This window comes from Falco rusticolus, chromosome Z (genome assembly GCF_015220075.1).
Source record: "Falco rusticolus isolate bFalRus1 chromosome Z, bFalRus1.pri, whole genome shotgun sequence".
Classification (NCBI taxonomy): Eukaryota; Metazoa; Chordata; class Aves; order Falconiformes; family Falconidae; genus Falco; species Falco rusticolus.
Genome location: NC_051210.1, coordinates 56219936 through 56243783, shown reverse-complemented (window position 1 = coordinate 56243783; position 23848 = coordinate 56219936). Strand labels below are relative to the sequence as shown.

The 23848-nt window shown below is 41.2% G+C and overlaps 1 protein-coding gene across 1 annotated transcript in view; it reads right to left on the bottom strand.

The window, feature by feature from the left end:
* PGM5 (phosphoglucomutase 5) overlaps nucleotides 1–23848 on the bottom strand; it is a 78238-nt gene that overhangs the window by 39666 nt on the left and 14724 nt on the right. The window contains exons 5-6 of the mRNA XM_037374378.1: nucleotides 22745–22935; nucleotides 21699–21853 (exon numbers count right to left, since the gene is read on the bottom strand). Of these exons, the coding sequence (XP_037230275.1) occupies nucleotides 21699–21853; nucleotides 22745–22935 (346 nt within the window). The remainder of the gene's footprint in view (nucleotides 1–21698; nucleotides 21854–22744; nucleotides 22936–23848) is intronic.

The window sequence follows — 23848 nt, the reverse complement described above, 5'->3', positions numbered from 1 at the left end:
CACTCACCAACCTCAGGCAGCTCTGAAGGTGCAATCAACAGTAAAACACGTCATATTGGGCAACTGAGCATGATTCAGGGATCTATAACTTCATGATGAAGAAACTATCTGTTAAGCAGGAAGCAGTCCCCCCAACAGTGTGGCACTCTGCCCCAGTTGGTTGGTGTTTTGCTAGCACAAATACAAAGGCAGTGGGACTCTAGATAGTATCTCTGCCCTGCTCTGTATTATATCATGTAGACATACAGGCTTGTCCAGGTTTCCATGAAAAACACTGCCCTGTGTGAAGCAGGCATGATTCAGGCTTTGCTGAATTACTGCACTGTTACTTTCCTTTGCTGGCACAGTGTTCAGAATGTTCACAAGCTTTACATGATTTCAAACTTCAGTACTGTCTGTGGGCACACAACTCAGTCTTCCAAGTTCCGCCTACCCCTTCCACTTCCATGTCTTCTTATGTCTTTTCAGACCTGCTCCAGCAAGCCGCCCACGCTGAGATTTATGAAGAGAAGCAACCTAGGAGGTTCGTGCTAAGGGAAGCTGACTCAGTCACAGCACAAATTCATGTCTCCTTTACAGGACAACAAGTGTTTTATACAAGGGCTCATCAGTGCCCAAAAGTAATAAGGATAGTACATAATAAAATGGGGTAAAAGATAAAACATTGAAGTAATGGAAAAAATAGTACTTTTGTGGGAAAAAAACCCCACAAAAATTCTATAATCGCCATTCACTTTTTAAAATAAATCTTTACAAAAGGCTTTCATATTTCCATTCAAATCCCTGGGGGTTCTCATGAGTCCAAAAGTTGCGTGCTTAAGTATTTAGCTGAACTGGTGCCAAGAGGCCAAAGTCAACTGTTTTGCTTTATTGAGTATAAGCACCCATTATAAAGCAAGACTATTTACATATACTGTAAGACCTGTTTCCAAGAAATCTGCCAACAAATCCAAGTACCTAACAGACAGAAATACTGCTCTTTATGAAGAAAAAAAAAATTATGCCAAGGTGGATAGGTCTGTGTAAATAAAGATAAGTTGGAAGTTTATTGTTTTAAAGGGAGGGAAGAAGTAATTTCAAAGTGCAAAAATGAATGTGTTCATCCTCTTGCTTCTGATTTCTCCTCATTGTGTGCATCTATATGGAAAAACAGGATGCTGTGGATACTCAGCATAAAGAAGCCCAACAATTTTTTAGTTTAACTAAAGCTAGCTGAGATGTTTGTCTGTACTGAGATTATAAATTGCATGTGTTCCTTCTGCCTAGCCCCTGCAGACCCCTCCTTTGCCTTTAACCAGAAGTACCAACAGGAAAATCCTGTCCTTTGTATTACTTTAACCTTGTACACAAGGCCCATCACACAGCTTAGCTTGACCAGGTTATCAGTCATCACTAACAAGCAAATTGTACCTGAGAAGGACTCCAAAGATCGCAGGAGGAAGGCCAGTTTGTCAGATGCACATGGGGGAAGAAAACCTTCTAGAATAAATAGTTACTGAACGTTAGAAGTTATTATTCTTCTCTGAGCCTCTGTCCGTATGGATTCAACTCATTTATGGTGACTTTCCAGCAGTCTCCCAAGTCACCGGGTGATGTTTAAAAGATCCTAAAGATAGCTGGCTAAATAAGGAGCGTGCAAAACAGCTCTCCTTAAATTTGGACATGAGCAACAGACACAGGAGGAACTCAGTAGACTCCTTGCCCATTTTATCTCAGGTATGGGAATACTCTTAGCATGCCAAAGCATTGCCAAGACTCTCATCCATTCATTAGTAATAAGCTTTTAATATGCTGAATGATCTATTTGAAGAATTTCCAAAAAGATATTGCCCGGCTTTCCACAACTCTTTCCAGTGAAACCAAGAATTGATTTATCTGGTACAAATAACGAAGTGCTCTGAAAACACCTGACATGTGGAGCTTGACTCATCCTGCATTTGATGGTGGCTGTATGGATAGAAAAGGAAGGGTCTGATAGGTTAGTTTAAGCTTCAGTTAAGTAGTACTATGGTAAACTCAGCAGAAGATTCTACCAATACTTCATTCCAGTGAGTTACACGAACCTAAATTCACTCTCTAATCACACTGGCTGAGTGATACTCACCACAAAGACAATTTTTGCAAAGGAGGAAAGTCAGATTTAAAATGGATGAGGAGCATGCAGCTCACAGACTGCTAACAATGCCAGTGAGATCCTAGAATTTGCAAAATCAAGCATGAATCAGGCCTCTCAAGTATTTTTAAATGATGGGAGAAAGCAAAACAAACCACATTTGTACAGAGTTTTTGACAAAAAGCATCTAAGAGTGCTTTACATGTACCTGATGGGGAGCCAATTCATTTGAACAAGAGGAAGTATCTTACAGATCTATCAGCTCACAGAAGTCCTCCTGAGAACAGACAGACTCTATGATCTTAGACCACAACTTCCTGTGTTTCTGAAGAACTATCTAAGCAAGATTCAGGTGACTATGTGAGGTGTAGAATTAGCTCTTGACTCTGGGAGACTCAAGAATCAAGAGCTGGCGTGGACCAGTGTGCACCAACTGATAACCAATGTTGTCTACCCCACAAAGGAGCTATCCTTGTGATCATATCATGCCTGGTCTTCCCTAAGGAATCAATCTTCACATGGCAAGAAAGATACTAAGAAAAATATGACCTTGGATTATTGCAGAGGTAAAATAATCCAGGAAACTACCTAAGCAGTGAGTGATCAGCCAGTCAGGAGCAGATGCTGAAGAACTTAATCCTCCAGTTTACAAATAGACCTACAACTAAGCTAATTTCCTAACACAATCCAGCAGTAAGTGTATAGAGGCATTTATTGTATCTGTATTATTTCTCTCTGGAATCACAGAAAGATTCTGCAGGCCAGTCAAACCATCTGTAATGCCTGCATATTTATATTAAGGAGGCTGTCTCGCACACTATAGGAGAATGATAGCATGCTGTGAGTCTGGCCATCAGAAGAACAGTAAGAGTTACTGTGGGAAAAGAGATAGGGAGTAGCACCTTTAGCATGCCACCTGGGAGTCCATCCATAGATAGAGTTCTGTCAGTCTTGGGCAGGGGGGAAGCAAATTTTGCCACAGTGTTGAGCTCTGGTGGTAGAAAATAGCCAAAGCATGGGGTTCCTCTCTCACTCTTCCTAGATGGAAAGCACACAGTAAAAGTTAAAAGGAAATGTGAAAAACTTGAACAAAATAGAAACAAGGAGCAAACAACAGTCAAGGCACTGAAAATCCCTTACACAATACGAATTGCAGTGATTATGGATGTCTCTTAGCCTAGGCTACCTACTGGAGTACCAGGAAGATATTGCTAAACTTTGGTAGTTAAGAGATGGAAATAAATACCTTCTAGAGCACACACAGACAGAGCACACATTCCCATGGTGCTGTAGTCCTATATGTACCATACCTAAGATCCATACCACCAAACAAAATAAACAAAAAAGAGCAATTCTTTAAGAAAATTTACAGGCTGTGGCTTAGTCCACACTTAACATTATAACAACCTCATGATGTTGTTTTAGTGGTAATAAATGCTACTTGGACAGCATAATCTTCATGAGTTTCATTAACAACAAAGCCCATACTTCTCATAAACTCAAATAAGTGATATAACTGATATAAGTGATGAAACCATGAAAATTCTCACTGATCTCTCAGCCAAATCAGCTAGGGTAAAAAACTATTTATGCATTATAGCCACAAGATATATATCTGGGAAATTTCTCTTCTTCTCTTTAATATAATAACACACACACCTCGCATATTATATGCAACTTCATGAAAATGTCATCACTGCCTTTGAACTGTACATTTTCAGAAACCCAAGCTTACAAGTTTGAAAACTTCTAACAAAAAGTACTGCAGTAAGTAGCATTGATTTCAATTATTTCTTTTGGCTACAAATGTATCAGAAAGCTTTGCACAAGATGCAGTCTGTGTAACTTGCTGTGGGATTGTTTTCTTCAGTGTGTGGGATGCTAACAGGTATGTATCTTCATCATGTTCCACAGCAAATGCTGGTCTCTTGCTGCTTCAGTCATCAGTTTGAGACTCAAATCCAAATGCCTAACTTCACACCCTCTTTGGAAATGTTTCAAGAGTCAACTCTCAAAGGAAGTATAACCTTCAGGACAGAGTGCCTGTGACTCCCTGCCTTATAAAAACTTCATTGTCCCCTTCACACAAGCTCTAATAGAATTACTAGAAACAGCTGCTGAGATATACAGTATCTAGATACGGCTGTGCTAAAAGTAAGGATAAAGGAAGAGACAAAAGCTGCTTTGCTAAAGACAACTAGCAAACACAAGCATTACTGAGTATACGAGGGAGAGATGTGCTTTGGCAGCAACACACCCCAACAGAATTTTGTTTTTCACATAATAAAACAGCTGGCACAGCTTTAGAGTCCCTGTGAGGTGAAGTTAGAATCATAGAATCGTACAATAACTCAAGTTGGAAGGGAGCCATAAGGATCATTGAGTCCAACTCCCTGCTCCTCATAGGACCCCCTAAAACCAAACCCTATGACTAAGAGTGTCACCCAGATGCTCCTTGCACTCTGACAGGCTCGGTGCTGTGACCACTTCCCTGGGGAGCCTGTTCCAGTGACAAATCACACATATAATCTGAGGTTTGATTGCAGAGTTCATTGTACAAATGAAGAAAAGTCCAACCATCTGGCAAGCATGTGGCCATACTCTCCAGATGTACTGCAGTAGTCGCTAAGGTTATTCATGCCCTTCCTGGCTGCAACATAAGAATCACTTTTCAGTACTATTTCCGCCTTCATATGTCTATAGAGTAAGTTAAATCCTCCTTGTCAAATCAAAGGGTGAAGGAAAAGGATGATGATCAGCTATGATGACTTCTAGCATTTTCAGTGAACTTTTACATGAAAAATGTAAATCCTTTAAAGATTCTGAGCTTATTTTAGCATCCAAATTCTGCACGGCTGAACAGCAGAAAGATTATGTCTTGTTCTAGGAAAGGTACAGTACACTTTTTTTATGACTGCATCTGACTATATTAGATAGCCTATGTCTTGTCTATCCCATTCCCAACAGCGTGGCCTGTGGCTAGTAAAGCTCTGTGAGCAAAGACAGGCTTTTTGGTATCATCATCCAGAAAAACAGCCATCACTGCTACACTGTAGTACACTGTATTAACAGACTGCCCTGTTACGGCCTTCCTGATTAAGGCAGGTAGGAGGATTTTCTTAATGCACGGAAAGAACAGAAACAAAGAAAAAGACTCAGGTTGTTTAAAGCAAGCCTGTCCTGGAAAAGGAAATTCCCCTACCAATATAAGACAAACCTGAGCACAAAGTGACACAAATTAATTTCAGTACTTTGTCCCATTAAGGATTTGGCAAAAACTTCGTATTTAGTGCAACAACAAAATGTCAGGAGGGTCTGTAACGCATGCAAACTATGGGAGTGTGAGAAAAACCAAAGCTTGAACAACCAACAACTAACACTCAAAGCTTCTATACCTCCCCACCCTCGAATAGGGACATCTTCTGTTCTAGCCTTGAACCCTGCACAGTCACTGCTGCACGCAAAACCTGTGTGTTTTCCAGCAATAAATATGGTCTATGAAGGCAAGAGTGAAGTGTTTTCCAAGTTCTCTTACTCTATAGAAACTGTCAGGGAAATTTTATCATACCAGAAAAGATAAGAGATGTATTAATTGGAGAAGAGGGAGAGGTATTCTCTTTACATCCTTCTGCAGATACTTACTGAGGTGAGCCTCAGTAATGTCACCGCTAATGACTGACAAGATCTGTGCTCTTTTACAGGAAACGCAAAAATCCTATGTACTAAGCACAGACAGAAGACCCTCCATTAACTCACAAGTACATGTGGCCCATCATAATCATCAACCTTTTTAGGATTATTACAGTCGTTCCGCTGGTTTAAAAGGCACTGTGCTTTGACATGTCTGTGCTCATGTCATGCTCATGGCAAAGATGAAAAACAGATGTGAAAGTAACCACAACATGTGGTACAAAACTCTAGATCGACAGCGATTCAAATCAGGGTTTCAGTACTCTGAATTGTCTGAATACTACAAAAATAACAGCTTTAGGCACATATCAGAAGTTACCAATCGCTTCCAGAGCCTCTTCTTCACCTTCCAAGTACTGTAATACTACATCCATCCTCTCACAAAGAGGCAATAAGATAGCTCAGAAAATGATCGGGAAAAAACAGTAAAGTTTCTCCAGCTGCATGATTCCTTGGTTTAAAAGAAAATAATTTAAAGCAACATCAAGGCTTTCTATGCATCACCTTCCTGTTAATCATAGTAACTACAAGACTGCACAAGTGCAGGCAGGCTTAACAGTCTTGGTAGCATGAGGAATTCCCAGCAAACGTCTCTTCATAGGGCCACAGCATTATAATAATTCAAATTGGATATGACCATGGGAGGTCCCTACTCCAACCTCCTGACCAAAGCAGGGTCAGCTATGAGATAAACCAAGGTTGCTTATGGCTTTATGCAGTTGGACATTGCACAACTTCCTTGTTTCAAATTACTATCACTGCCTCTTGTCCTCCCACCATGCATAGTCGTGAACTGTCTGACATCATCTGCTTGACAGCCTCCCTGTAGGTACAGGCAGCGCTGTTAGGTCCCACCAAAGCCATCCTTCTCCAGGCTGAACAAACCCAGCTCCCCTGCCTTTTCTTGCAGGGCCTGTGCTTGTGGCTCCATCTGTCTTGGGTGATCCTACACTGAACTAGCTCCAGTTTACTGATGCTTTCCCTCCAGTGGGGATCCCCAAACTAGACACAGTACCTGGAAGTGGTTTCACAAGTGCTGAGCAGAGAATAACCCCTCACTCACTCTCTGGGCCACACTCTTATTCATACAGCCCAGGGTGCTGCTGGCCTTCTCCAACTCCAGGGCACACAAGTGGCCCTTGCCCACCAGAGCTCAGGGCTGCCTCTGCGGAGCTGCTCCTCAGCCTGCATTACTGTAGGGATGTGCCTTTTTAGCGGCAAGATTCATGGTTTGTCCTTGGTGAATTTCATCAAGTCTTTGCCCATCCATTCCTCCCAGCTGTCCAGGTTTCCCTGACTGGCAGCTCTGCCCTCCAGCACACCAACAGGTACCCCTCCAGTTTGGTGTAATCTGCAAACTTGGTTAGAGTGCCCTCTACCCCTTCCTCCAGACCACTTAAAAGATGTTGAACAGGTCCCAGAACAGACCCCTGCAGTACCCCATTCTTTACCAGCTCATTAACTAATGGCCCTTGAGCCTGCCCACCATAACAGATTTTTACCTGTCTAGTTGTCCACCCATCCGAATTATGAGTTGGAAAAATGTGGGACACAGTGTCAAAAGTCTTGTTAAAATGGAAGTAAATTACATCTGCTGCCCTAACCTCATCAACAGATTCAACTGTTTTGGCACCCAGGCAATCAGGTTGGTTATTCATGATTTATTCTAGTAGCTCCCTAATGATGCCATTTAGATTCAGATTTCCTTCCTTACACTAGTTCTGCTTTTTCTCTCTTGCAAACTGTTCTGGGGATTTTAGAGTGCGAGAATTAGTAAGTGCTCTGTGTGGCTGTGACACTTGGCTGGGAAGCGAAAGGATGCAAACAGTTTCACAACTTTATGATAGTGTTTACAGAGAAAATTAAAAAGGAAGAAGAAACTACAATATGCCATAGAAATAGAAATTCCCACAAAAGGAAACAGAAGACAGTGTTTCTTCTCCTCCGTAATTAATCTGACAATTCAAGTCACTATGACTTAAAGTAAGGTCAGTCCTAAGAGGACTCTCAGACTTCTTCAGATAATGTTAAGTAACCTGGTTCAGTCACAGTCTTACAGAGATCTGCAAAACACCCAGAATGTAAAGAACAATTTCTTGTCTACTTAATTTTAAACAATCTAAGTAACATAGCAGAAGATTATATTTTAATACACATAAAAAGTGGAATTTTAAACACACTGTTTTGAAATTCCGTGCCAGAAAACTTCTCTTTGAAAGCAGCAGGAAGCCTTCTCCATGAGGGTCACCCATTTACAAAAAATCCTCTGCTGGGAGAGGTTGGTTGCTCTTGGGTTGATACCAGCTGTGCTGTCCAGCACAGGCAAAACATGTTCAGACATGCTAATACACGTGGGAGCTTTTCTAGATTAAAGCATAAAATAAGGCTGCGTCAGCCTTTGAAGGAAAGGGGGCCTTTATTTTAAACTTTCTTTCAGCAGTCACAAAGTATTCTGTCACTGACTTGCCGTAAACTTCCTCAGATTGTTTTAATTAAAACACTTTTAGACTTTTTTATCAGGACAGTTTAGAAATTCCTGTTGTTTATCCATAGTATACTTTTTGAGATATGACAGATGCAGCACTAAGAAAACTGGACTTTTGTTACCCAACATCTGTCTATTGCACACTGCAAGGCCTGCTCAGAACGTTTTGCAAGAAGTTTATTCTCAGGTAGTTTTTCACATGTGGCATATTAAGCTTAGACAAAAAATCTGATCATGAGAACTGCAAATAAGCAGTTTCCTCATACTTCTTAAGAGTCAAGTCAAGTTTACAGAATATATTCGTGTCCCACCAAGCACCAAATCTTGCTCTCTTTAACCTTGGTGGACAAACTGACCTCATTTACAGCCAAAGCTTAAGCTGGAAAGAGAGAACTGCATCGTTTTCAACTCATCTTTTCCTTTTAAATGAAGATAGCTTTCTATGCAACTTTCTGTACTCAGTCCTGAAAGCTGCACATTGCACAACCAAAGAACCTGCTCGTTTTAGGCTAAGAAGCCATAACCTGCCACTCCACACACAGGCCAGAATGCAGTTAACTACAAATGACAGTAAGAGTTGTACATTGTGTAAGGCTTCTCGGCAGCCTACCATTCTTAACAGAGATCAGTTGCCTTCAGGCTTAGAACTGGCCAGTGAATCCTCTCTGACCCAAAAACTAAGTTGTGTGCCAAGTAACAGGAGCTAAGCAACAGGACTGCCTAGCCTCTCTCGTCATTCATCCGTAGAAGACAGCACAGAGTTTTCTACTGAGATTTCACAGGACACCAACGTGGTTTTTGTCCTTCTCTTCACAAGCAACTGAAACACAGTCAAACAAGATGCAGCATCAACTAATTCTCTCCTGAAAAGTTCAAAAGTACGCCATACATTAAGAGAGGTTCATTCTCATCTTTGGCTGAGAAAGTATCTGAGACTCTGATTGCTGCTGTCCTGAAAAGTGTTAAGAATAAACACCCTGCATACATCCAAAATGTGGCTGGCCATGACCACAGTGAGCCCCATGTTTTCATCTGTGCAGGCTAGGATAATGGTACAGCAGACAGCCAAGAATACAGTGGGCTTGCAACAGTCAAATACACCACACTATATTGAAGCATACCAAACCCAAGCATACCATCAAAGAAAATAAAAAGAACAAGAAGACAGCTCCTTAAAGATTTCCTTGAAAATAGCTGCAATGATAAATCACCTTCACCGCTTAAAAAACACTCAGGGATGAAAGGATAGCAACTAGACTACAAGCACATTGTAGAAATAAAACTAAAAGGCACAGCTAATGAAAGGACATCAATACCTTGTAATTACAGTTGCTTTTTCCCCACAAATCTTTTCAAACATATCTGTGCAAATTAAACATTTAGCTGCATAACATGTCAAAGCTGATACATAACAACTGCCATTCTTTACCAGATATACAAGTATATAGAGGGCATATATGACTATTTTTAGTATTGCAATGGTATTTTAAAGGTCACAAATCTGAATAATTTCCCACCACAATGTTCGACAACTTTGTATTACACTTCAAACGTTAAATTATATTAATGGAAGTTTTATGCAGTTATACTTCTGCAGCATTCCAGAATAGAACTTATCCTTCTGCTTCATCTAATTTAAAAACTGCTTGTATGTGACATGGACTCAGTTTGACAGAGGTGTCTTAAAAAATTCACAGCAAGCCTATTCCAGATAAGAGAAAGTGAGACTGACTTATCCTACCAAAGGAAGATAAAAAGAGTGAGGTCACAACTGACATAACTTGAAAAATCACAGTCACAGAGTGAATGCAGTATCAACCATGTAGAAGGATGTATTTATAACTTGGAGAAGTCTTTATGCTGGAAAAATCCCTAACAACTCAACAATGAAGAACATCCATGTAGAGAAAGATATGCACGGCACCTATCCTGCTTCTGGCACAAACTTCTTCATTAAACAGATGACAAACAATATAGAAGAAAAGCACATAGTTGCAAAGGAAGAATACACTGCTGTCCTGGTTTTGGCTGGGTTAGAACTAATTTTCTTCTTAGTAGCTGGTGCAGTGCTGTGTTCTTTTGATTTAGTATGAGCATAATGATGGTAACACACTGAGGTTTTAGTTGTTGCTGAGCAGTGCTTACCCAAAGTCAGGGATTTTTCGGTTTCCCCAGCTCTGCCAGTGAGCAAGTGCACAAGAAGTCAAGAGGACGCAGAGCCAGGAGAGCTGACCCAAACTAGCCAGAGGGATAGTCCATACCATAGAACGTCACGTCAGTATATAAACAGATGGAAGTTGGATGGGACCCACTGATCATTCCTTGGGGACTGGCTGGGCATCAACCAACGTGTAGTGAGCAATTGCATTGTGCATCACTTGTTTTTCTTGAATTTGACTTCTCTCTCTCTTTTTGTTATCTCCATTTTCATTACTAGCAGTAGTAGTAGTAGTAGTAGTATATTATTTTGCTTTCTTTCAATTATTAACCTGTTCTTATCTCAACCCACCGGTTTTACCTTTTTCCAATTCTCCTTCCCAGCCCACGGGGAGACAGAGGGAGGGAGTGAGCAGCTGTGTGGTACTTCATTGCCAGCTGGGATCAAACCACAACAGCCAGATTTACAAGAACAGACAGACAAAAAAATCCATGCCAGATTTGTAAATGAAGAATTCAAGTAAATAATCACAACGGCACAAGTGGAATGTGGTGTGCTGTTCTCCATGGCCAGAGGTCTATGTTTCTTCAACTGCTACTGCTTGTTAAACAGTGATAAAAAGCCCCATCCATTAATTAATCCAAAAACTTTTTTCAGTGTTTACAGAGTAAAGACTAAGCTTTACAGGAAGAAGCAGCAGAAAAACATGCACTGGACAATACACACCTCAACAAAAACATATAGGAAGGGTCCAGTGCTTCAAGAAGAAAGAAAGGCTTCTTGGGTCTGCACTCGCTGGTTGAGACGTGGGGTTAGATCATTGACTCTCAATAGCACTGTCCTTGCTGGTACCAGGACCTGGGAACCACTAGCAGAGGAACAGTCACCCTTCTTTCTCCACCTTCTCACCAACCTATATCAATTCATGTGCACAGCTTGACTTTGACATCAAGCTTCATTATGCCCTTGTGATTTCCTTCTATTGTAAGGAGTTTCTTGCTGCTAGGGTCGGCCTCCTTCCTGCACCCAGCACAGCTTGTTTAGAACTCATCACATCTCTATCCCTCACTGCCTGAAGACATTTCTTTAAGCAAGTCAGAACACTTACTGTCACTGCAGGCCCCCCTTAAAACCTGCCTCTAACTGACTGAAAGTAAACTGACAATCAGTAGATAGAACCCTGATGTGTCACAGTTGCACTAAAAGATGGGCTAACAGATGTAAATTTGCAGGGTACCGGTGGTAAGGTGCTTAGATTTGCTCAGGGTATGTGTAATCAAAGCACTTAAATGCTGTTGAAATGACCTGGCTGTAGAAGTAAGGTATCAAATAATGCAAATGACAGACTATTCTCTCAACAGCACTCTTTCCCTGTACCAACTTGACTGCTATTTTCCACACTCACACAGCTTCGTCATTCCTACAGAAACTATTTTTACTCACTCTTGTGATTCTCATCTTGTAGACCATTAGCTAACATCTCAGTATTTAACTTCCTTTCCTGTGATGTAGACCTCAGATAAACCAGAATACAAGGATATGAAAAAAAGAACAGTTTGTTGAACAGGGCACATGGCTTTGCATTCCCCACGAGAAAAAGAACACCAACCTCAGGGTACATATTGCCAGGGAATTGAAGTCTGGAGACGTACTGCCACAATCCTGTTGATGTTGGAGCATGTTAAAGCAGATGTTTCCTGTCAAGTGTTACACTCTCCCTACAGTACATACTAGTATATTCCAGCAGTCACATCAAGCAAACACATGTAAATGTTAAACATCTTGAGTGAATTCTCCCGTAGTCCACTGCTCCATTTGTTAATGCTGTATTCCTAAGCAACATTTACAGTCCTCTAGATTATTGCTTCCGTTTAAGTTCAATAATGCACTGTGAAAAGCTGTTAAACAACACATCATCATGCACACAAGTGAAAAAGTATCAGATTTCCTAAATCTTTCCTTTCAAGCAATATGTACAAATTTTTTCATAGCTACGGAAATGCTCTAGTTCAATGACTTAGGCTAAACTGTGGCCATACAATATGGATGCACCGTAAGAAGAAGTGGTTTTCATATGCTCTCCAGCAACGACGTCAGGAGACAGGCCCATGACCTGAGAAGAGAGTAGTCAGGTGGACAGGAATTGATCAAATTCCCTCACATGGCGGCTGTTCTTATTACCAAGGTCCAGAAGCAGGCCAAAAGAGACAGCTGGGTACACTGCAGTAAGAAGATTCATTTTGTGGACACAAATCAAATAACAGCTTTCAGACAATAGTGGGGCTCTGATGACCAAAGAACTGTTATCCCAGAGACACTGTGATGACACCATCAAACACAATGAACTATTTCTAACAGAACTCATCTTTCTCTCATTAAAAAAAAAAATAAATCAGGGGTGTTCCCATATAAAGTCATTTTGACCATCATTATCTGTTTCCCTACCCTGGTAAGATCCACTGGGAAAAGATTTCCAAGTGTTTTAATTTTTTATGGAGTAGTGACTGTATTATTAAATCCCAGTTCGACACGCTTGAAGGCTGCATTTCCTAACTTCTTCAGCAATACTAACAACTGGAATAAAAGTTTTTTTCCTTTACCTAGGCACTATGTTTGCTACCCTACTGCACCTACTATTACAAATATTGCCACGTCCTTTTCAATCATCTTTATTTTAACAGAGTTTCTCTATTTTTTGTGTTAGAACAACAAAATACAGAAAATAAGAAATATCAGCCCCAACAGCACAGTAGAAATCTTTTTTTTTTAATTACTCTGTTTATTAAGTGTGCTTTCCCTCCCTTGTTAATCAAGTCTTGTTCTTATTCTTGTCAATACTGTTACATGATGTAGATAACAGTTGGCGTGAAAGTCCTTTTCCTTTATTTATTTTTTCTAATTCACTAACAAAAAACACTTTTCAATGTATTTTTAAACAATTATTCCCATGGAACTGAATGGTACCGCACATGCATTAAAGGTCAAATTATGAATAAATCAAGCTGTCACACTTAAAAGATTAAATCTAGCGAGGTAAGTGGGACATGTCTAAGACACCCATGGATGCAGTCTGGTGTGAGTAAGAACAAAACTTAACACCTAATTTTTGTATATAAGAAGGTTCGCTGCACATCTGTCACCTCAAATGGAATAAATGCTCATTTGAATGAATGACAGTCTAGATGTGACAGAAATAGTTAAGGAGTTTGTTTTAGATGAAGTACTGGCTGTACATGGCAGGGTTTGCCAGCAGAGGCTGCAGGGGTGGCATCTGTGAGAAGAGGCAGGGGCTGCCCCATGCTGGACCAAGGTAGCTCTAGTTAGCTCCAGCAGATCCACCACAAGGCACAGCTGAGCCTAGCAGCCAAGCTGGTGGCCCCTATGGGTAAATATACTTTAAAAAGGCAAAAAGCTGTCCAGCAGTGAGGTCTGAGGAAGAAACAGCCCTGTGAACACCAAGGGCAGAGAAGAGGGATGGGGAAGAAGAGCTGCTCTAGGTGCTGCGGCAGAGATTACCCTGCCGCCCATGGAGAGAACCACAGCGGAGCAGATGGATGTTTCCTGACAGACAGAGAGCGCACACTGCACCAAATTTTCTCCTGAAGGACTGCAGCCCATGAGGACAGCCCATAGTGGAGCAGGGGAACAGTGTGAGGAAGAAGGAGTAGCAGAAGGGAGCTGTTATGGACTGACTTCAAACCGCATCCCCCATTCCCTCTGCACCACTTAGGGTGGAGAAGGTACAATAATGATGAGATTGAGCCTTGGGAGAAAAGACTGCAGGTAAGGTGGTTTAATTTGTAGGTTTTCTGTTTCTCACTATCCAAATCTGTTTTAATTGGAAATAAACTACATTATTTTTTGTCAAGTCTTTTGCCCATGATAGTAATTGGCAAGTGATTCCCCTGTCTTTATCTCAGGGAACCCATGAGCTCTTCCATCCTATTTCCCCTCTCTGTCCTGTTGAGGATGGGGGTAGAGAGAGCAGCTGGCTGGGCATCTGGCAGCCAGCCAGCCAAGGTCAACCCACCATAAATATTTGGATGTATATTTTGATGTCCATTTTAGAAGCTTCTAGCATAGGTATAACTACAAATAGATAACAGATGCAAAGAAAACAAAAGCCAAGCAGTTCTGGAAAGTTATGCAAACAGGATAGATTACAGCTAACATCAGCTGTGACAATGTGACAAGCTGTAACATTTCACTCAAAGCTTTTTACTTATTTCATTAAAATCACTATTTGGGAGTTCATTAGGATTTATTTCATTAAATCCATTTTGACCAATACCCACAAGCTTTCACTGTCATACGTTTCATGCACCTTAACAATTCATCTTTCTGCTATATACTAGCACTATGTAACACAAGAGTCTTCTTCTAAAGACAAGAGTGAGATCAGGAATGAGTGGAAGTCAAGTGAGGAAGACCTGTCTTCAGCAGAGGAACACACCGAGGAACACTTAAACAAACTAGACATAAAACAGTCAATGAGGTCTCAGGTGCTGAGAGACATTTCAAGGACGCTCTCTGTTATCTTCAAAGGGTTGTGGCAATTCAGGGAGCCTTCGAAGGACTGAAAGCAAGCAAGTATCATTCCTATCTTCAAGGGTGGCAAGAAAGAACATCTAGAGAACTACAAACCAGTCAGTCTTACCTTAATCCCTGGGAAGGTTATGGAGCAACTAATCTGGAAATCATTTCCAAACTCATGGAGGACAAGAAGGTCCTCCATGAGTGGCCCGCATGGATTTATGAAGAGGGAATCATGACTGACCAACCTGACAGCCTTCTACAATGAGGTGACTGACTCAGAGAATAAGGAGAGAGCAGTGCATATTGTCTATCTTGACTTTAGCAAGGCTTTCAGCTCTCTCTCCCATTACATTGTCACAGAAAAAATGGTGAATCATAGAACAGGTATGTCAACAGTAGAAGTATTGAAAAGTGTCTGAATTCCAAGGGGCTTAGATGGTTTTGATCAGCAGCACAAAATCCAGCTGGAGACCAGTCACCAGAAGTGCCCTCCATAGGTCAATACCATGGCCAATACTGTTCAACATCTTCATTAATGATCTGAACAATAGGGCAGAGTACACCAATGATACAATACTGGAAGGTGTAATATACCAGAAGAATGTGCTGCCATTGAGACAGACCTCAACAGACTGGAGAAACTGGCAAACAGGAACCTCAGAGAAGTCAATAGAGGGCAATGCCCTGCACATGGGAAGGAATAATCCCTGGCACCAGCACACACTGGAGGCCAAGCAGCTGGATAGCAGCTTTTCAGAAAAGGACCTGGGGTCCTGGTAGACCATAAGCTGACCCATAACCTAGCAATAAGGCCTTGTGGCAAAGGAGGCCAACAGCATCTTGGGTAGCCTTAGAAGAGCACTGTCAGCTGGTGGAGGGAATTGAGCCTTCCTTACTACTCAGCACAGGTAAGACAAACTGGGATCCCAAGTTCAGTTCCGGACCTACTGGAGCAGTTCTGAAAAAGGGCCACAAAGCTGACTAAGGGATTGGACCATCTGTCATACTACAAAAGGCTGAGAGAGATGGAATTGCTAAACCTCTGAGAGACAAGGTTCAAGGGGGGAAACCTGGCAATGTGTGTAAATACCCAGTGGGGGGTGGGGAGAGTAACGAAGACAGAACCAGACTCTTCCAGTGGTGCCCAATAACAGGACAAAACACAAGGAGCACAAACTGAAATTCAGGAAATTTTGTTTCTACTTATGAAAAAACTTTTCTAGTCTGACAGTGGTTAAATACTCACACAGGTTGCCCAGAAAGACTGTGGAGTCTCCATCCTTGGAGATATTCAAAACCCAAGTGGACGTGGCTCTTGGCAACACACTCTAGTTGGCCCTGCTTTGAACTGGGGTGTTGGACTGGATGATGTCTAGGTATCCTTTCCAGCCTCCACTATTCCATGATTATTTCCTTCTTTTCTACCAGAATTAATAGTCATAGCACAGTTTTAAAATTAATTTTTCATGTTTTCTTTCCAGTGTGTGAGCTTGAAGCTGAACTTTATAGGTAGATATACAAAAAGGTTCTGTGACAGTTGTCCCTGGAGCACTTAAGTCCAGTCCATTAGAAAGGAATGCAAGGGATCAAGAAACAAAAAAAGCAATAGATTTAAAGCATACACTAGTAAGCAGTAACCTGAAACCTACTGCAGGACTTAAGCAAGCAGTGTTATCCATTCTTTCCTGAATGTTCTACTCAAGAGCACAAAATATTTTCCTTACTGATTTTATTATATTGGAGGTGAGACATGCAGCAGCAAACACAGAAAGGATGCTGTCCCTCACATTAAGCAACATGCTGCCTCTATCAGACATTACATTGTGGAAGAGAAAATATTTTCCTTCCTATTGCAGAAGTACAGATAAAGGTTTTAGAATTTTAGTACTAAACATTATACTGGTGTGCTAATTCTACATAAAATTGCTGAATCTTTCTTTTTAATTTTTGTCTCATTGCATTGGTAATATTCTTGTCCTTCTGAAAGGCTCTTTTTTATCTTCCCTGCAAGTTGGCTGTCCATGGGAATGGAATCGTGAATGCCTTATGGATATTATTTTACACCCACTGCCCCACTGTAAGATTTCACTGATTCTATTGGAACTATCCCTTATGTTTATAGATACATGAAACTGGAATTCAGGTCAACACAAAATCTATACTCAGAATCAACCTCTCCGTTAGCCACTCCTTCAGTAATATATTTAATTTCAGACAATGACAGTGTAAAATTTTACTGAAAAATACCTCTTGCAGACAATCATCTTTGCTGGAAGTTCAACAGCTCCTTATGGTGGGCTTCACTGAGAATCCTGGAAGACATGATGGCTCAATAATTCATACAATGAACCTCTGAGGAAGGTGTTTATGATATTCCTTACTGTGCTCCACTCCACGTAGCTAGCCAATATACAGCCCCGCCTGGGGTGGATGAGGAGCCAACTGAGAGCTTATGGGTCAGGATTAAAGGGAGCACAGGGACAGCTGATATTATAGTAGAGGTCTGCTATAAGCCACCTGATCAGGAAGACCAAGCAGAAGAGGCCCTCTATAGACAGAGAGGAGCAGCCTCACGTACACAAGCCCTGGTCCTCATGGGGAACTTCAATCACCCCAGTATCTGTTGGAGGTTCACAGCAGGGCATAAGCACTCCAGAAGGTTCCTGGAATGCATTGATAACTTCCTTCTCCAAGTGATAGAGGAGCCAACAAGGAGGGTCTGGTGAGGAATGTGAAGCTCAAAGGCAGCCTTGGCTGCAGAGGGCATGAAATGGTGGAGTTCAAAATCCTTAGGGCACCTAGGAGGGCACACAGCAAGCTCACTACCCTGGCCTTCAGGAGAGCAGACTTTGGCCTCTTCAGGGATCTGCTTGGTAGAGTACCATGGGATAAAGCCCTGGAGGGAAAGGGGGCCCAAAAAAGTTGGTTAATATTCAAGAATCACAGTCTTCAAGCTCAGGAGCAAAGTAACACAACAAAGAAGAAGTCAGGCAAAAACACCAGGAGGCCTGCACAGACGAACAAGGAGCTCCCAGACAAACTCAAACACAGAAAGGAAGCCTACACAGGGTGAAGGACAGGTAGCCTGGGAACAATACAGAGAAATTGTCCAAGCAGCCAGGGATCAGGTTAGGAAAGCTAAAGCCCTGATAGAATTAAATCTGGCCAGGGATGTCAAGGGCAACAAGAAAAGATTCTATAGGTATGTCAGGGATAAAAGGAAGACTAGGGAAAATGTGGGTCCTCTCCAGAATGAGACAGGAGACCTGGTTACCTGGGACGCGGAGAAGGCTGAAGTATTCAAACTTTTTTCCTCAGTCTTCACTAGCAAGTGCTCCAACCACACCTCCGAAGTCACAGAAGGCAAAGGTGGGAACTGGGAGAATGAAGAACTGCCTGCTGTAGGAGAAGGCCAGGTTCAAGATCATCTAAGGAACCTGAAGGTGCACAAGTCCATGGCATCTCATGAGATACATCCATGTGTACTAGGGGCACTGGTGCATGAAGTAGCTAAGCCACTATCCATCACATTCGAGAAGTCATGGCAGTCCGGTGAAGTTACCACTGACTAGAAAAGGGGAAATACAACCCCCATTTTTAAAAAGGGGAAAAAAGGAAGATCCAGGGAACTATAGGCCAGTCAGTCTCTCCTCTATGCCCAGCGAGATCATGGAGCAGATCCTCCTGGAAACTATGCTAAGGCACACTGGTGACAGCCAACTTGGCTTCACTAAGGGCAAATCATGCCTGACAAATCTGGTGGCCTTCTACATGGAGTTACAGCATTGGCGCATGAAGGAAAAGCATCTGTTGTCATCTGCCTGGATGAGTGCAAAGCATTTGATGCTGTCCCACATGATGTCCTTGTCTCTAAATTGGAGAGAGATGGATTTGATGGATGGACCAGTCACTCAGTGGATGAGGAACTGGCTTGATGGTCACACTCGAAGAGTTGCAGTCAATGGTTCAGTGTCCAAGTGGACACCAATAACAACTGACATTCCTCAGGGGTCAGTATTGGAATCAGCTCTGTTTAACATCTTTGTTGGCAATATAGACAGTGGGATTGAGTGCACCCTCAGCAAGCTCGCCACCAACACCAAGTTTTGTGTGCAGTTGACATGCTGGAGGGAAGGGATGTCTTTTAGAGGGACCTTGACAGGCTTGAGAGGTGGACCCATGCAAAGCTCATGAAGTTCAAATAGGCCAAGTACAAGGTCCTGAACATGGTCAGAGCAATCTCAAGCACAACAGCAGCCCTAAGGAGAAGGACTTTGGGGTGTTGGTTGACAATAATCTCAACATGACCTGGCAATGTGCATTTGCAGCTCAGAAAGCCAACTGTATCCTGAGCTGCATCAAAGGAAGCATGACCTGCTGGTCACAGGAAGCGATTCTCCCTCTCTGCTCTTGTGAGACTCCATCTGGAGTGCTGCATTCAGCTGCATTCAGCTCTGTGGCCCCTTAATATAAGAAGGACATGGACCTGTTGGAGCAAGTCTAGAGGAGGACCACACAGATGATCATAGAGCTGGAGCACTTCTCCTATGAAGACAGGCTGAGAGAGCTGGGTTTGTTCAGTCTGGAGAAGAGAAGGCTCCAGGGAGACCTTATAGCAGCCTTCTGGTGCCTAAAGAGGGCCTACAAGAGAGCTGGAGAGGGACTTTTTACAAGGACATGTAGTGACAGGACATGGGGTAATGGCTTTAAACTGAAAAAGTGTAGATTTAGATTAGATACTATGAAGAAATCCTTCACTATGAGGGTGGTGAGACACTGGAAGAGGCTGCCCAGACAAGTTGTGGATGCCTCCTCCCTGGAAGTGTTCAAGGCCAGGTTGGCTGGAGCAGCCTGGTCTAGTGGAAGGTGTCCCAGCCCATGGCAGAGGGGGTTGGAACTAGATGAGCTTTAAGGTCCCTTCCAACCCAAACCATTCCATGAGTCCATGATTAAAAGTGACTTGCTTAAGATTAACTACTGACTGTGATTTCAAGTCTAAGCTGGGCTCTTCAATGAGTGACTTCAGCACTGGCACTCATGCATTAAACAGGTTACACAATTTTGGCCACCAAAGCATGAGAATCTCTACACAACATTAAGGTGTTTTCACAGAAAATCAAAATTCAGGTATTTTGGATTGTCATGTGTGTAAATCAATCACAGAAGAAAAGTGACCAATTTTGAAAACTTGTAATTTTTACATCTTCTTGAAAACAAAGACAGCCACAAAATGAAAGAAAAGAAAATTCAAGTGTCCTGGATAGAGACTGCAAACTTCATAATAAAAAATATTTGTAAGAATGGCTGGGAAAATACTTATATCCTTGCATCACTATCAATTGCTCAGTTTTATTTAATAATCAGACTTAGCTCCACAGAACTAAATAAGGTAGTAATCACCATGAGACAATCTGTGCTCCAGAAGGTCAAGTAAACATTTTCAAGAACGTAATTCAAACAGTCACATTGTTATTGGAGGGGACTTCAGTACATCCATACTTTCTGACATAACTACCTAACTTTAAGAAGACAAACATATTGAAATGTCACTGTTTCTTCAGGCCCTACAGGAATGCAGATATCTTGGGGTTTATATCCAAAATGAACCTCTACTAATTTTATATAGCATTTCAATAGAACAGTAGTTTTCACTTAAACTATGAGATTTTTGGATCACTAAACAGAATAAACAAAATACAGCAAACCCTGACCTAGCAATATTTCCTTAAACTAGACCACCTACCTACAAGTAAGGAATATTTCCCCAAAGACTCTGTCAAGCATTAAAGGAAGCTGCTAGCTCACAATTTAGTAACTTTCAGAAATTTCATGAATAGGGAAGCACCCCAATATCCTTGCTTTTCCAGGAACAACCAACCTTTTCATACAAGCCATGTTTTGCTTTAAATTACCGTATCCTGATTAGACACATTTAATGGGGCAGCAGATCATTCTTGTATTAGTAAAGCTATGCAACCACATCAACACTGAGACACAATTCACTCAGTGAATGCCCTTTCTACACAGAATATATAAGGCAATAATATGGAGTTTAATCCTCTCAGGCTGATATTTACAGAAAACTTAGGCCTGGATGAGACTTACTCAAAATTCAGCTGCTAACACAGGATGCACATTCAGCAAATCTTTTTAAGAGCAGACTGGACTCATCAGAAATAGCTTTAGGTATACTTTTAACCTGCCTTGAAACTGAGAATGGATTTCATGACTGCCTGCAGTCCCTTCTGGGCCATTCTGTATCACAATAGAGGATATATTTAAATGGCGTAAAATAAGAGGTGGGTTTTGTTTGGTTTTTTTTTTTTTTAAATGCTAGTTTATTACTGAATTAGTACTTTATTTGTTTTAAAATGCCATGACTTTCATAAGTCTGCCAGATTAGGCTCTAAACCATAATTTACTAAGACTGGGAAAAAAACTACCAGGCAAGTGCTTGTACTCTCAGAAAGAATCAACCAATTTATTTCTTTTCCAGGATGAATTAAACTATTTTCAGCCAAGTAAAAGTTAGTAAAATTAGTCTAGGTAAGATCAAAATATCATCAAAACTAGTTAAAACAAGAAAGCACATAAAGATTGTGAAAATTAGAGGCTTTTATCAAAAGCCTTCACAATTTTGAAATTTCTATGTAGTACAAAACAGAGAGATAACTAATGTAATGACCAAGGTGATACAAATAAATGTTCCATCTTACTTGTCCAGGGCTGTGCTGGTAGGCATGCTCCTGCCAAATCCTCGGACACCCATCTGACAAAAGTATGGAATGCAAGATAGATTGGCAGCAATTATAGCCAACGAATCCGACGCATTAACAAAGAAACCATTTTGCCCAAGGATCATGTAGCGGTCCTGGAGAACAAAAGTAATTCAAAAAAGCATCTTAAATTCCATGTTTTGGGGAGTGGCAATTTCTTTTATTAGATCCACTGTAGGCAGGGAAAAAAAGAACAGGCTTTGGGCTACTCGTATCTGTCTTTGGGCAGAATAATTTATTGGCATCATCCTGGGAGGTTTATAAACTCACTATTATACCATCACTCCCTCCAGCCTTGCAGATCAAAGCTACAGATCAGTCCCTAGCTTCAGCCTCCCACATGACACTTCAGTAGGTCTGTTCCTGCCAGGGAATGCTTGTGTGGGAGAATTTTTTTCTCAATGACATGCACCATATGGTAAGTAGGAGGGTGTTTTGTGTTTACTGACAACAGAAAACAGCTTCTGTTCTTTACAACCTTTTTATCTTTCTCCCACCCTTTCAGGACAGAAAGTTGTTTCTGTAATACTTCACTGTTTATAATGCTGATATGACATAAAAAAATGAAAACAAAGAATATAACTCAGTGCTTTATTCAGCTAAACCCCCCTTGATTTATTACATTAGCCAAAAAGTACTTAACTCAGTTACTACTTACTGTGACAAGTCCATATTATCTATATGTGCTGTCTCTTCCTAACCAGAGAATAAAAGTGTTATACTAGTACAAGATAAAACATGCCTAATATTTACAGAACTCTCTTTTTGTATTCAAATCCTGCTTGATTTGCAGTCATCTGCAGAGACAAATTACAATGTATGTATCTGATTTACAGGTTGCAAATGCTATCATCTGTACCTGAAAGTAATACTGCTTTCAGCTTCAAGGGCTTACTGAAAAGCAAATAAATTATACTTACATGTCCTGTATCTGACCCCAGACAAAACAACAATGATGAAACCTCCAGACAGATCCAAATACTTACTCCATCAGCATCAAAAGCAGCTCCAAATCCATATTCGCCACCTCTCATAGCCTCCAGCAAGGCAGTTGCGTATGTTAAATTGGGATCAGGAGGCTGTCCACCGAAATCCTCCAGAGGAATACAGTTTATGGCAGAATTTGCAGGAGCTCCCAATTCATCACACAGAATTCTTCTCACATAAGGTCCCATAACTGCAAAAACAGAAATCTGCCATGCAATCACAAAAGCATATGCTTGACATTCTTTTTCACAGCACCACGGAGACCTGATGCAAAACATACTTTCAGCAGTTCTATACGTCTGTCCTAGCAACAAAAAACGAACCATTATTTCACAGAGGAGTATGTGATCATCCCCTCAGTAAATAATCAATTGGCAATTCAGCATTAAAAACATAGTTCCCTGCTAGTGGAAGTGAAAAAGTAATGAATAGTGAAAGATGCAAGCTTTATTTACCCATTATTAAGTAAAGAAATTATCATATACATAGAGAGTATTTTCCTTACTAGAATAAAATAATATGCTATCCTGTGTGCCCTGGAATGCAAAACAACAGTTTAACACATAACAGCACGGAAAGTAAACAGTAGGGGAATACAAATGGGAATAAACTTACCTCATCATTCCAATTCATGTTGAAATTACAACAGGTTTGTCCACCAAAGAATTTCACCACATTTCAGTTACTACCATGTAGATAATAAATAAAAACTTTCTCAAAATCAACTCCAAAAATATATTTTTTTTTTGTTAAAGGTATGGCCAACTAAGACGCCAGCTCATGCCATTGCATATCACAATCATTATATGCATTCGGCAGCTGAACAGACAGTATCAACTGACAGAGCACTCTGCACCCCTGAGGCAGGTGTAAACAGGTCACCCAGAGGTAAAACATTTATGAGTGATCACTCACACTCTTGTGCTCCCTCTTCCTCCTACCTTACTCCCAAATCTTAACTGGAGCAACTGTAACCAGAGGTAAAACTACGTGAGAAACCTGTGTTCGAGAAAACTTAGATGCTAATTCTGTAAAATATACAGTAGACAATGATTCAGGTTCTTACGAAGAGTAGGCTCCTGACAAATTACTCTTCTCTATGC